At 47.4% G+C, this 13,669-nt stretch overlaps 2 protein-coding genes, 1 long non-coding RNA gene and 1 other non-coding gene across 12 annotated transcripts in view; 2 read left to right on the top strand and 2 right to left on the bottom strand.

The window, feature by feature from the left end:
• Nucleotides 1-3,368, top strand: part of LOC100727223 (phospholipid-transporting ATPase FetA) — a 122,528-nt gene extending 119,160 nt beyond the window's left edge. For all 8 annotated transcript variants that reach the window (XM_063225857.1, XM_063225867.1, XM_063225835.1 and 5 more), the window contains 4 exons: nucleotides 690-935; nucleotides 1,352-1,490; nucleotides 2,267-2,397; nucleotides 2,486-3,368. In XM_063225857.1, the coding sequence (XP_063081927.1) occupies nucleotides 690-935; nucleotides 1,352-1,490; nucleotides 2,267-2,397; nucleotides 2,486-2,677 (708 nt within the window). In that variant the 3' untranslated portion in view covers nucleotides 2,678-3,368. The remainder of the gene's footprint in view (nucleotides 1-689; nucleotides 936-1,351; nucleotides 1,491-2,266; nucleotides 2,398-2,485) is intronic.
• LOC134470676 (uncharacterized) lies at nucleotides 2,636-9,898 on the bottom strand. Its single transcript, XR_010039721.1, has 2 exons — nucleotides 4,131-9,898; nucleotides 2,636-3,087 (listed from the first exon to the last, which is right to left on the bottom strand). It is a non-coding gene; the product is annotated as an uncharacterized LOC134470676 (long non-coding RNA).
• Nucleotides 9,899-10,030: 132 nt separating this feature from the next.
• Rusc2 (RUN and SH3 domain containing 2) overlaps nucleotides 10,031-13,669 on the top strand; it is a 70,250-nt gene continuing 66,611 nt past the window's right edge. Inside the window, exon 1 of one of the 2 annotated variants that reach the window (XM_063225821.1) lies at nucleotides 10,031-10,169. The gene's annotated coding sequence lies outside the window, so the exon portion shown is untranslated. The remainder of the gene's footprint in view (nucleotides 10,170-13,669) is intronic. The other variant, XM_063225826.1, reaches the window with a different exon arrangement.
• Nucleotides 12,906-13,045, bottom strand: LOC111757122 (small nucleolar RNA SNORA38). Its single transcript, XR_002791501.1, has one exon. It is a non-coding gene; the product is annotated as a small nucleolar RNA SNORA38 (small nucleolar RNA).

Below are 13,669 nucleotides of genomic sequence, written 5' to 3'. Positions count from 1 at the left end.
GTGTTACTTAACACTACCGTCCTGCTTCAGTGGTCTAATTCTAAGGTTGTGCCGCTGAAGCTGCACCTGGGTTTTTTTTTTTTTTTTAAACTTTTTATCGGTACCAGGGATCGAACTCACGACCGCCTGCTTGCAAGGCAGGTGCTTATGTCACTGAGCTAAATCCCCAGCCCCTGCACCTGGGTTTTGTTATCTAAGTTTCATAGTAAGGAGATGAAGACAAGCCAGCATCATCCCATAGAGGATCCTCCCACTCTGAGTGCACCAGTAGCTACAGGAATAGGGGAACATCACAAACACATGGACTAACTTGTCCCATTGGTATTCCTCTCCATCCAATCGGCTTTTGACACAAACAATATTTAATTAAAGGAATACAGAGCTGATGACTTATGTCCTAGTGCCTCCCTCCCAGCCACAGCCACCAACTGCCGCTTTTTACAACTCCCTGTCCTAACTGCCTCCAAAAGCTTCCCACCAATCTGACCCCCTAGCTTCCTTCTACTGCCCAGCCTTTGCCCTAGAGAGTCCTCGGTCACTGTTCTGTTCTCTGGCTCCACTTCTCCCTCAAGTATGCCATGAGGAAGCTCCTAGGCAGCCTGACAGCAGACTCAGAGCAGAAGCCTCCTCTCTGATGAAGACGGGACCTTCTTAGAGAGACCCTGAGCCTTGCCTTCTGGTGCTTCCAGGATGTGAATGAAACATGGAGCCTGTGTTTCCCAGAGCTGTATGAAGCGGGCCAGCACAACCTCTCTTTCAATAAGAAGAAATTCATGGACTGTGTATTACATGGGATCTACAGTTCCTTCGTGCTGTTCTTTGTCCCCATGTGGACCATCTGCAGCTCCGAGCGCAGTGATGGGAAAGACATCTCTGACTTCCAGACCTTTTCCTTGATCGTACAGACCTCCTTGATGTGTGTGGTCACAATGCAGGTGTGGTCAGTGGTGGTAGGATTAAGGGATTGGATGGGGAGCCTATCCAGACAGGAAAGTAAGGAGGGAGAGCGGAGGGAGCACCCTTTATTGTAGAACTGGAAAAGCAGCCTGTAATCCCAGAATTCTGAAAGGCTGAAGTTGGAGGATCACAAATTCCAGCCTAGCCTGAGCAATTTCATGAGGCTGTGTCTCAAAGCATAAAAATGGGGGTGAGGATGTAGCTCAGTGCAAAGGCCCTGGGTTCAACCTCCAGTATGGCTACAAAAAAAAAAAAAATATATATATATATATATATATATATATGTATGTATGTATGTATATGTATATGTAATATGTATATATAGAGTAAGAGAGAGGTGGTAGGCGGTAAGTCCCAGGTGATAAAGTATTGCACATAAACCAGTGCTTTTCAGATTGCCCTGAAGACCACCTACTGGACAGTGATGAGCCACCTCCTCATCTGGGGGAGCCTGGGTTTCTACTTCTGCATGTTATTCCTCCTGTACAGTGATGGCTTGTGTCTAATGTTCCCCAACATCTTCCAGTTCCTAGGTAAGGTTCTGCCTGGCAGGTCGTGGGGTGGTGGTAAACCACATATATTTATTTAATGCACTTGTGCTGAGAAGCTACTATTACATGCTAGACTTTATGGATAGAGATATGAAAAATGACTTCTATCCTAAAGAGACTTAAAATCTAGGTAGGGAACTATTTTAACCTTAATGTTTCCAAGATTTTTTCAGATGTCTTCACAAGCATCATATGAGGCAAGCAGAGCAAGGATTATTAGCACCACTTTCAAGGCCAGAGAGGTCTCGTTGGTTTTTTAATTAAATGATTCAATGCAGGTTTCATCGTTCCGACTCGAACCCTTTATGTGGCAGCACACTTGGCATCTCCTGTGCTAATTTCCCGCTGGTCTCGGATGCGGCGGGATACAGGCCAGCTAGGTCGATGCACATGGCTTCTACATTCTGTCAGACCCTAGCTCATTTCCCCCCAAAGCCCTCTGTTCCATGTTTTGTGGCCAGACCAGTGCACTAAGAGTCCCATAACCTCCAACGCCCTGCTCCTGCCCTGCCTTGCCCTGCCCTGCCCTGCTTTTACAGGACAACAAAACCTTGTGAACTCACAATGACTTTGGCTGCACAAAGGACCTAATTGCGAATCTTTGCCGTTCATATTTCTCAAGAGACAGCAGTGGCTCCAAATCAATCTTCCTTCTCTGGACTGAGAAGAGCCTTAAATCCCAGCTGGTTTCGCTCCCCCTTCCCGCTCCCCTTCTCCAGGCTCTGTTTCAGCCTTTCCCCTTGTTGGCTCCTTTCCAGGTGTGGCCAGGAACTCCCTGAGCGAGACCCAGCTGTGGCTGAGCGTGGTCCTCAGCACGGTCCTCTGTGTAATCCCGACCGTCGGGTACATATTCATCAAGCCGCTGCTCTTTCCCGTCAGCGTGGACAAGGTGGGGGCAAGGCAGCTGCCCAGGTGGGCTCCCGTGCCTCTTAGCTTTGCCCCTGTGCTAAGCATCTTGCCCCTCACCCTGGGCTTAGGTTTTTGAAAGAATCCGTCACTGCATGAAGTACCCGGTGCCTCCCCCAAAGCGGGCCAGATTGAAGCGCCCCAGCTTCCGCCGCTCTGCCTACGCTTTCTCCCACCAGCAAGGCTTCGGGGCCATCATCACGTCCGGCAAGATGACGAAGTTGAGGTCAAAGAAGAAAGACAGCTTTCTTTTAAAAAGATAGGGCCGGGAGAGCCCAGAGCCAGCCCTGCTCTCCTTCCTGCGCAGACCTGCAGCTGAGTCAGAAGGGCAGAAATCAGCAGACTCCTGCTCCTCCGCTGAAGGCTGTACCCTGGCAAAGCAAGACACATGGGTTTAGGAAAAGCCCAACACATCGGCCAGACCTGCAGAGCTTTTAAGAAAAAGCCACCTCATGCTTGTCTCTCACCATCGCTTCCAAGCTTCAAGCCAGACGAGCAATGTGGAAGGAGTGGAGAGGGACAGTGTGGGCCTGCCTCCTGCCAGGGGCCGCGTGAGCTCCTGCCCCGCCCGCCTGCCTGGCTTATCTGGCAGTTTCCAGGGAGTGACCTGTGAGGCCTTGGTAGGAAGAGGAGGCAGCCGCGGAGAGAGGGCCTGAAGAAGGTGAAGGTGTTTCTGGACAAGAAAAAGAAAAGAGAAAATGGCAGTTCCCACCTGGACAGGACAACTCAAAGTGTTGCCTTCTTCCCCTCTCACTGATCCAAAAACTGGTCCTGTTCAGCTTCAGAACTGGGGGGAGACGAAGCAGCAAGTTTTAAAAAAACATTTTCTCGACAGGATGGAAGCCATTATTGGTGAGCATTTGTCTTCATGCCATGAAATTATTTTGATACACTGTATGTATGAATTGTCTCTAGGAAGTCTGTGGAGAAGTAAACTACATATTTTGGAGTGGAGACATTTGTGTGGTCTGTTGGGGTCCCCGCGGCAATACGCTAGGCGAGCAATATTATAACTCCCTGGACTCTGACCCTCCCACCTTCTCTCCTCTCCCAGCTTCTTGGCTGCAGTCTGATCACACGACTCAACTGTGTGGCTCTATGCTTTTTGCATGTTTTTGTTTTTTTTTTTAACTTTTTATCGGTACCAGGGATCGAACTCACGACCACCCGCTTGCAAGGCAGGTGCTTATGTCGCTGAGCTAAATCCCCAGCCTCCACTTTTTGCATGTTTTAAGTACTGATTCCTAAATCTCAGTCCAGGTTCTCTGCTCATCTTGACCTGAACCCTTTTCTGAATTACTTTCTTCAGACTCATGACCTTATTTACTAACAGAGAGACACTTGAGTCTGTGTCTAGCCCATATTTCTAGTCCAGATCCACCTATTAAACTGACTTGAAAGGATGTAAGTCTAACTAGTGAGCACTTGTCTTCATGCCATAAATTACTTTGATAAATTTTATGAAATTGGATCTTAAGATCCTTCACTTTAGCTGAGCCTCTAGAAACATAAGCTCAAGTCACGCAACCTCTGACAATCGTCCAACACCCAAACTTTTCAGTCACCAAGTTGCTTATGCTCTGAACCAAAAGTGTCAACGTTCTCCTTTTGTAGTCATCCCCAGTCCCACTACACTCATTATAACAACACCAACTCTGATATCCCAGCACCCAATCTGCTTCTTTCCAACCCAGTATCACACCACAGAGAACCAACCTTCCAAAATTCGAATCAGGTTATGTCACATGCCAGTTCAGAATCCCGCTGTGGTCTCACTATGGTGCGGCCCATCTCTCCAGCTTCACCATCATTCTCTGCTGTATGCAATCTCATTCTTGCCATAACAAACAATTTTAGTACCCCGAAGTTTCCAGTATCTTCAGAAGCTTCTCATTTCTTGTCTGTTCCTATTCTCGGCTCTTAAAATATACTTAATCTTTCTTTTGTCTGCCAGTATCTATCACTCTTAACTTTCAGCTCGGTCACTTTTCCTAGGATCTTTCATTAACAACACAACCTCCTCTTCTGAGCTGGGTGATTCTCCTTTGTACCAGTGTACTGTTCATTCTCGACATTTTCATGTTCCGTCACTTAAAATAGATTCTATACATTTTGTCTATGGCTAACTTTTCTTGTTTTCTCTTCTAGACCATGTGCGATCTGGATTTTTTTCTTTTTCTTCTTTCTTTAGGGCAGGATGGCATGGTTACTGGGGATAGACCCTCAGACTGAGCTATGTACCAGCTATGTACCTGGGCTTCTTTTAAAGTTTTATTTTAAGGAGGGTAAAACTAAACAGAACAAAACCAAGCAGAAGAAAACAATGTAAATGACACAGATTTCAAAGCAAGACAACAGGAGATCATCACTGGCTACCATAATGTCTCTTATTTTCTTCTAAATAGTTGTCCACATCTTCACACACAGTGAATTCATACAAAACAAAATAGTATTAAACTGATCAGAACAGTGATGAAGGCATTATAGGCCTTCAAAACCAGATGATAGGGCAATCAACAGTGACTCCATAATGTCTGTCGTTCTCTTCAAAATAGCTGCCTATACCTTCATGTATGTCAAAATTAAACAATACAAAACAGACTAAAATCACTCTGAACAAAGAATAATGGCATTACTGGAATTCACAGCATGACGATACAGAATTAGCCTTGGGTACCTTAGTGTCTCTTTTTCTTCCAAGCAGCTGTTCATTTCATCATGCATTATACAGAAAGGATACGTATACACGTATACATGAGTAGAACTTCTCCTAAACAGTTTATGAGAACGGATTTTTTTTGAAAGACCGGCTTTTGCCGAGTTGCTAAGGCTGGCCCTAAACTCAGTCTCCCTGTCTCCAGCTCCTCAGAGTGCTGGAATTACAGGCATTCACCATGGCACCCTGCTGAATGACCTCCTTGAAGGCAAGAATTGTGTCTCACTTTTCATTTCTGTCAACAAACACAATGCTAGCACTTAGACTATTGATGTTTCTCAGTGTTGCCTTTGTTTCCCTAGACTTCCCGTTACCCTTTCCCTTCAAAGTGAATTTCATCCTTCTATGTCTAATTTCCAGTTATTTTGTAGGGACATCTTTGTATGATGCAGGTTTACTCATGTTCTCTCATCTAAGACATCTGTCAAAAATACTGTTTGGACTCACATTCTCCCTTGAAGTTTCTGAACAATGACCACCTTCTCTTGGTGACTTACATGCCTACTGAGAACCTGACACTTAGTCTCTGCTGAAGAGCCAAGACAGTAAATGGCACCTTCCAGCTTGAGCTATGGCACTGCCACGTGAAACTTAGAAAGGGGACAGGGCATAAAAACCATGCTTGCAACTGTTCATCGCCCTGTGCACTTTGAGAAAGGGTCCAGAGGTTCAAATGTGAGAGAGGGATCTTTGGCGAGAATTAGCAGGGGGCTATGAGTTCTCCCCCATTTAGTCCAAACTGAGAAGACTTTAAAGAAACTACCTGGAGAACATATACTTACATGTTGGGGACACAGAGTACTGACATCCCACTACCCCTGAAGACCCAAAGTGCAGGGAGCAATGAGCTGTGTTTTGTGTGGCCGTGTGTGGGCGGCTGTGTGAGACAGACCTGTGCTCCATGCTTTTCCAGGACAAGGGTGCCCCAGTGCTCCCCTAGAGCAGGTCTGAGCCAGGGAAAGAGGGAGAACCAGGATACCATCTGAGAGCTTGAGGAGGCCTTGGCAGAAGAAAATGAGACACACTGTCGAATTCTTGGGACTTAGAAGAGGCAGAGGTAAATTTTCTTCATCTTTATTTTGGAGATAGCTACAGGCACACACGTGCAAAATTGACCAATCTGTACATTTAGGACATGTGCATTTATTTTATGTAAAATACATACATTAATAATGTTGATTTTAATGCATAGGGATTTTTAAAGACTGTGTGACTAACGAAGTGAATTCACATGCATTAGAGTAACTAGGAACAGAAATACCACCAAAAGAAAGGGAATCTGAAGAATCTACAACAGGATCCTTTAGATACTTGCAAGAACTAAAATCAATTTGTGACAGTATTTAACAAGAACTTTTTCATCTCTCCTCCCTCCTGCCCTGCTCAACCCCTGAGAAAGGAGGGTTAGCAAATAAGGAAGAGAGGAGAGAAAGGAGGGAAAATAGATACCTAGTAAGCTCTATTTTTCTCTTTTTTCCATAAACAGACACTTGTAGCAGAGCTAAGATGAGAGACAAGGAACAGCATTAATTAGAAAGTTTGAAGTTTTACAATACTGTTTCAACAGGTCAGCTTATTTACCAAGATGGAAGCTGAAGTGATGGTCACTGGTTGCTACCTGTCTTAGCCACTGCTTCATTACTGGGACACAACACCTGACACTCATTATTTAACGAAAAAGAGGTTTATTTTGACTTACATTTTCGGTCCATAGTCCTCCAGTTCCAAGGCAGGACAGCATGACAGATGGGCATAGTGGAGGAAAAACTGCTCACATTATGGTGGCCAGGAAGCAGAGAGGAGAGAGGATGAGAGGCAGGAGATGGACCCTTCCAGGTCATGCCCTCAGTGACCTGCCTCTTGTAGCCAAACCCCACTCCTCATAGCAAATCAGCTATGTCACCCTCATAATTCACTCACCTTCCAAAGCCCCTCCTACAAGGTCAGAAGCTCTGGGAGACATCTAGATATGTTATAATACTACTTTTATAAAGAGTAGAAAATTCATGAAGAATAGCCTCCTGAAGAAGATGCAAAGAGATAGTATAAAGCCAAACAGCTGGGTATGGTGGCACACATCTGTGATCCCAGCACTCAGGAGGCTAAGGCAGGAGGAAAGCCGTGAGTGTAGGGCTGACGTGGGAAACAGTGAGCTCAAGGCCAGCCTGAATCAGAAGTGAGACCTTGTTTCCAAAAAAGAAAAAAAAAAAAAAAAAAAGAAAGAAACCAGTTCTGTAATTCTCTATCTCACCCCACAAATCCCATTCATTAAAGGTTCGGTCGTATACTGGTCCTTAGAATTTGCAAAGTGTACAGCACTATTTGCAATGCTATCTCAGGCCCTTACACTACATAGCACAGTTTGGGTACAGAACTTCCCAAGTCCTCCTCCCATCACATTCATCCAAGTGGTCCAGCAAATAGTTCCTGAGCACCCTCATCTGGGCATTGTTCTAGATGCCGGAGACAGTGAAGAATAAGATCTAAGAAAGGTTCCCATTTTCATGGAGCTAGCAGGACAGACAACAATTAAGTAAACAAACAAGATCATTCAGATAACATCTTAGTCTGTTTTCTGTTACTGACAATACCACAGACTGGGTAAATTTGGCTTTGCTTTGCTTTGCTTTAATTTTTAAAAAGCTGCGTGCGGTGACCACACTTGTAATGTTAGTATTCTGGAAGCTGAGGCAGGAGGATCACAAGTTCATGCCCAACCCCAGGCGGTTTAGTGACTTAGCAAGAACCCACCTCAAAAGTTTTAAAAGGGCTGGGGATGCAGTTAGTGGAGGGTCTGGGTTCAGTCTGTAGTAATGCAAAAAGGAAAGAAGGGGTGAAAGAAAGGAGAAAGGGAGGAAAGTGGAAGGAAAGGAGAGAGGGAGAAAAGAGGCTTATTTGGGTTCGTAGTTCTGGTCTAGGCCTTCTTGCTGGTGGAATCCAGAGATGGCACAGGGACAGAAAGAGCTCAGTGACTAGCCACATTGACTCTTGTAGGAGATCTACTCTTGAGGCAGCTCCTTAATCTCAAGATTTCATAAGGGCAGAGCCCTAGGAAGCTTTATCTCATACTGGAGCGTAAATTTCAACATGAGTCCTGGAGAGAACAAACCATGTCTAACTGCTTTTGCCTTTTTTTTTTGGGGGGGGGGTACCGGGAATCAAACTCAGCACCTTGCACTTGCCTTGCCAGGCAGGCGCTTGTGCTGCTGAGCTATATACCTGGTCCCATTTTCTAACTCTTTAGAAATAGAAATTAACTTGTAGAATATTCATAATCATCCAAGATGTTTCCAGCCCAAAACATGGAAAGTGATTCATTTTCTGGGTGATGCAAAACAGACATTTCTAAAGGTCAAAACCTCGCAGGGCGTGGTGGAATAACTCCTATAATTCCAGCACTTGGGAGGATCACCTTGAGTTTGAGACCAACCTCAACTACCTAATGAGACCCTCATCTCAACAAAACAGTCAAAACCTCATTTGAGCCAGTTTTAATATAACTGCGATCTTACTGGTCTCTCATTAATTACTGAATTTAATAAGGTATTTGAAATGTATTTTATTCTGTATTTGTATACAGCTTTGTGATTTGTGATGCGTTTCTGCAAATTATTCTTTAACACAAGAAGTAAACCACAGTACTAAAGCCAAAAGTAAGAGCATATGTATGTGTAGAAAGATGTGTCCTATCTCCTCCACACAGAAAAGAGAGGGAAGGGGAGAAACAGAGGGGAAGAGAATAGCAGCGGGGATGAGAAGGGGAGGGGCAAAAGGGAAGGGCAGGGCAAAAAATGACACATGATATGCGGTCCAGAGCAGGAATCAAGCTGGTCTTCCTTTAGAACCAGCAGCTGGAGGGTTCTGCTACACTAGGCTCTTCTCTGTACAACCGACTGATCCTCCTCAACATACTACTTTCCGTTACTCAGGTCATTTGGTAATTGCAAGAGAGCTATGCCTAGCTCTCAGATTTCTGCAAGCTTAACCTTGAGCAGGTGTGTAGCTGTTTCTTTCTCCATTCCAAATGCCTGCACTGGCTTGTTAACGAAGGAATCACACTGTGCCCAAGGGCAGCTCTTCTTTGCTCCCCATGGCAGGGCCAGTCCCTTCCACTTCACGTCACTCTCATGCCAGGCCTCAGACTTTATTTCTAAGATTCTTGTCTGTTCTTGCCACATGCTGACTCCCCCACCACCCTTACTTCCCACTCAATTCTTCAAAACCCTGTTCCCACAAATGCTGTGAGTCCGAAGATGCATCACGCACTGTGGCTAAGCATCTGCTTCCTTGAAGTGACCTCACAAGCTTATGAGTCCTACGGCACAGGTCTCACACTCTTTCACCAAGCATGGAACTCCGTATGGCTTCTGGACACCCAGGAACTAGTTGACCCAATGACCCACCTGCTAGAAGCAGCAGGAGACACAGCCCTTCCCTAAAGAGCAGAAAGCACCTGGGTTCCAGGCTTTACTGGAGCTTCCTAACCATGGCTGTGCATGGGGTCCTTTTAAAAATAACAAAGCCAGGACACTACCCAGGCACCCATACCTCCCCACCCCAGTGGCTGAGTCAGTGGATCTTCGATGCGGTCAGGCCTTCTCTGCTAAGGTTCTGCTTTTAAAATTTTTTCCTCCCGCGAGCCGCTACTGCAGGCCAGGTAGAGCGCCCACAAGGACCTTGCTCCGCGACCAGCGCCCCGGGGTCTGCGCTGCAGCTCCCCGCAGGTCCCGCAGGGGCGGGGCGAGCTCCCGGAAGGCGGGGCCACGGCCCGGCCGGCGGTTCTGCCCCGCGCGTGACTCCGGCTGCCCGCGGCGCGGGCAGTGCGGGCGGTGGGCGAGCTCCAGGCCGACGGACCGAACCAACCCGCGGGCCGCAGGGCGGCGGCCAGGCCAGTCGGAACCATCGGCGCCACGCCCACAGGGGGGCCGGGCGTTACCAAGACGTCTGGAGCGCGGGGGACGTCGGCGTGCGCGGCCGCCACGCAGCCCCCGGAGAGCGCCGCGCCGGCTCGGGCGAGGAGCGGGCGAGCGGAGAGCCAGGTAGGAGCCGTCCTCCGCGGCCGGAGGGGTCCTGGGGACCCCGCCCGCCTCCCGCGTCCTCCCGAGGACCAGACCCTCCGCTGCCCAGTCCCCGGGGCCAGCGCCCCGCCCTGCCCCTCCGCCCTGCGGTCGGCCGCGTCCCCGCGGTCCCTCCCGACCTCTGGACAGCTCTGGCCCGGCCTGCCCTCGGGACGGCCAGTACCCACCCTCCGGGCGCCGCCCCAGATCGTGCCCAGCCGTCCCCTCCGTGTCCCTGGAGAGGCACCCGACCGACTGGCGCCTCGGACCCGACTCTCCTGTGACCGGCGTGGGGCAGCGCGGCCGTCCAGCGCCCAGGCCGAGAGGGGCCTCGGCTCGGCCAGTGCCTGCTCGGCTTCTTTCCGCCCTGCGCCCGTGGCCCCGGTTTCCAAATTGTCCTTTGCTCGGAACATCGTGGCGTCTCCCTCCTTGCTTATCCATCTAAACCTTTGACTGACGGTCTGTCTCACCCAGCTCTTAGGCTCACCAGTCCCGATGCCCGAGGCGCACTGTGCATGGCCGCGTGGGGAGGGCGCTCGGACTGTTCATCTGTGTTTTTCCCAGCCCCGGCGGGTGCCTGGCACGTGGTAGCACATACGGGTGGAGGAATGAATGAGTCCAATGCAGAGGCCGAGGGGAAGTGCTTTCTTGGGGAAGATGCCTTTAGTTACATAAAAAGGGGCATTTGGAGAATTAGAGTCTTTTGGCGTAGAATATATGCAGCCTTTCATTCGCGTAATCAAGATTTACACCAGTGTCTGTGGGTCAGTCGCTTTCTGTTTATGTTCTGTCCCCACCCCGTCCCACCCCGGCCCCCAAAAGGCAAGTCTGCGGTTGCAGAAATTCTTATTGGCTAGTTCCTCAGAGCTGCCCACCTGCTGTTGATCTTTGAAGCCCTGCCTGGGTCATGCTCCTCTTCCCCAGACACCCTTGTGTCTCCCTTGTGTCACCCTGCTGCCTCCAGGGAGGAGTTCTGGAGGCAGCCACCGCCCTTAACGCTGTCTGTAGCTGGTCAGCAGGTGCTTCGGGTTAGGTTGGAGGCATGAGGAACCTGGCTTAGTTTTACTCTTTAGGGCATAGGTGGATCCTTTCTCCCCGAAACTCGAGGGACAGACATCTGGTGCAGGTCTGTGTGACAGAGAAACAAAGTTAAATTCCATTAAAGCCGTGTGGACTATTTACATCTCTTAGGCCCAGTCAGGTAAGATTGCCACTGTGTGAACCGTGTAAATGATAAACAAGAACACAGGCCTTTGAAGGTGGAATTCTCAACACAGCCTGAAACTTGCTATTGTTGATTCCTAGGAGTATGATCTGAGATTTCTATCCCTGAGGGGCAGACAGGGTTCTGGGACCTCAGTTTGGGTCAAATTCCAAAGGAAATGGGTAGTATTGTGAGCACCTAAACACTGGTTGAAAAACTGGGAGTTTATAAGCTCGAAAGTTGTTGCTAACTAGTAGTAGCGTTTTGTAGCCTCAAAGTATTAGTGAGTCAAACAGTGATTCTGGGGTCTCGGGATGTAGCCAGCGGCAAAGTACAGTACTTGCCCAGCAAGGAGTCCCGGGGTTCACTTTCCAGCACCACAAAAAGTACTAGGCGTTTCTTAAGAGACCACAGATGCTAAGCAGCAGTGTGGTTCCATGGGAGGAAGAGCAGATACAGTCCCTGGCCCTGGTGGTGTTATCTGTGCCCAGCATTTAACCTCTTCTGCTTTCCTGACTTTTATGTTGGTCTTTAAGGTACATTTTAAAAGCTAAACCCGTCCTAACCAGAGGCTAGGTATGTTCTCGCCCATCTCTACCTTTGATTTATCCTTCTCTGCTTTCTTCTTCTGCCCTCTGACATGTCTGTATAAAAAGTAAGTCTTAGTTCATAGAAACTCCGCATGAGGAGGAGTTCCTGAGTGGATGAAGCATTACAAATTTCGTTTTTCGGGTTTTTTTGGTAACTAGTATATTTTTCTGATGGGCTTTTTCTGTCTAGGCTCCCTGTTAACACCAGAACACTCTGGATTATCTTCTTCACGGTTGCAATACTTCAGACTGATAAAATCCAGGATGCCCAGTTAAATTTGAATCTCAGATAAACAACAGAGTCCTATACAGTTACTTGCTAAATCAAGCAACTCTAGTTCATTGGGTGGCTGTATGTTCTATTTTTCTCTCTGGGACTTGCCTGCAAATTTAGGACAATAACTCACCCTTTTCTTCTCCGGTTACCCGTACACAATGACTGTGCACCCTGTTGACAGTCACTTGACTGAAGAGGATGGCTCACTGTACCTTGGGCTGAGGCAGGCTGTGTAAGGTGACATGATTGATAAGTGTTGAGGTTGCCTGGAAAATGCCAACTCAAACACTGGTATGTAATATTGTTGTTTCTTTCAAACGAATCTGCCTTGCAAAATAAGAGCATTTGGGAGGGCCAGGTACCAACATTGCTTGAAAGAGCTGGCAGCAGGCATGGGGCTGGGTATTGTTTTCCAAATTTACTCTTTTTTTTAAATTGCAGTAAAAGGTGCCTAACATGAAATTTACCATTGTAGCCATTCTCCAGTGTCAGAAGTATCCAGTATAGTCACATTGTTACACAGCCATTATGACTACTAGAACTGTTTTCAGACTCTTGCAAACTCTACCAGTAACTCTTCACTCCCTGCCCTCCCCGTACTGTGGCAACCACCATCCTACTTGCGCCACTGTGAATTGTTTTTCCTTTTATGTGAGATGGTTGATCTTGAGCCTGCAGGGAGCAAGCTGGTCCCAGATATCCCCAAATCCACAATTATTTTTTTTTTTTGCCTCCAATTCTTATGTGTGCAAAGACAAGGAACCAAAAGCACACCGTTGTAGGAAGGTTGTCCCTGTGAATTTGACTCTGTGGATGCCTCCTGTAAGTGAAAATTTTATCTCTTTGGGTTAATTTCACTTAAAATCAGGTCTTTAAGGCTGATCCACATTACAGCTCAGAATGTCCCTCCTTTCTGAGGCGAATTAATACTCCATGTATACATGTAGCTGCCACGTTCAGTTTATCCACTTAGCTGTGGAGAAACACTTGGATGGTGTTTACCTTTGGCTGTTGTGAATAATGTTGGTGTGAATATGAGTGTGCAGATATGTTTTTGAGTATACCCAGAAATGGAATTGATGGACTATATGATAATTTTATCTTTAATTTTTTAAAGAATTGCCATACTGTTTTCCACTATAACTACCACTTTATAGTCTCACCAGCAGTGAATAAGAGATCTAACTTCGAACTCACCCTGTAGCCAGGTTGGCCGGGAACCCATGACAGTCCTTCTGCCTCAGCCTCCCCAAGTTCTAGAATTACAGGCGTGTGCTACCACGCCCAGCCATTAGATATTTAGACATTAATGCACCATCAGATGTAGTTTGTGAATATTTTCTTCCATTCCATGGTTTGCCTTTCATTTTCTTGATACTGCCTTTTGACGGGCTAGGGATGTAGCTCAGTG

Source organism: Cavia porcellus, unplaced genomic scaffold (genome assembly GCF_034190915.1).
Source record: "Cavia porcellus strain 051 isolate PalLab524CR breed Dunkin Hartley unplaced genomic scaffold, mCavPor4.1 scaffold_1, whole genome shotgun sequence".
NCBI classification, from domain to species: domain Eukaryota; kingdom Metazoa; phylum Chordata; class Mammalia; order Rodentia; family Caviidae; genus Cavia; species Cavia porcellus.
This window is presented reverse-complemented; position numbering and strand designations above follow the sequence as displayed.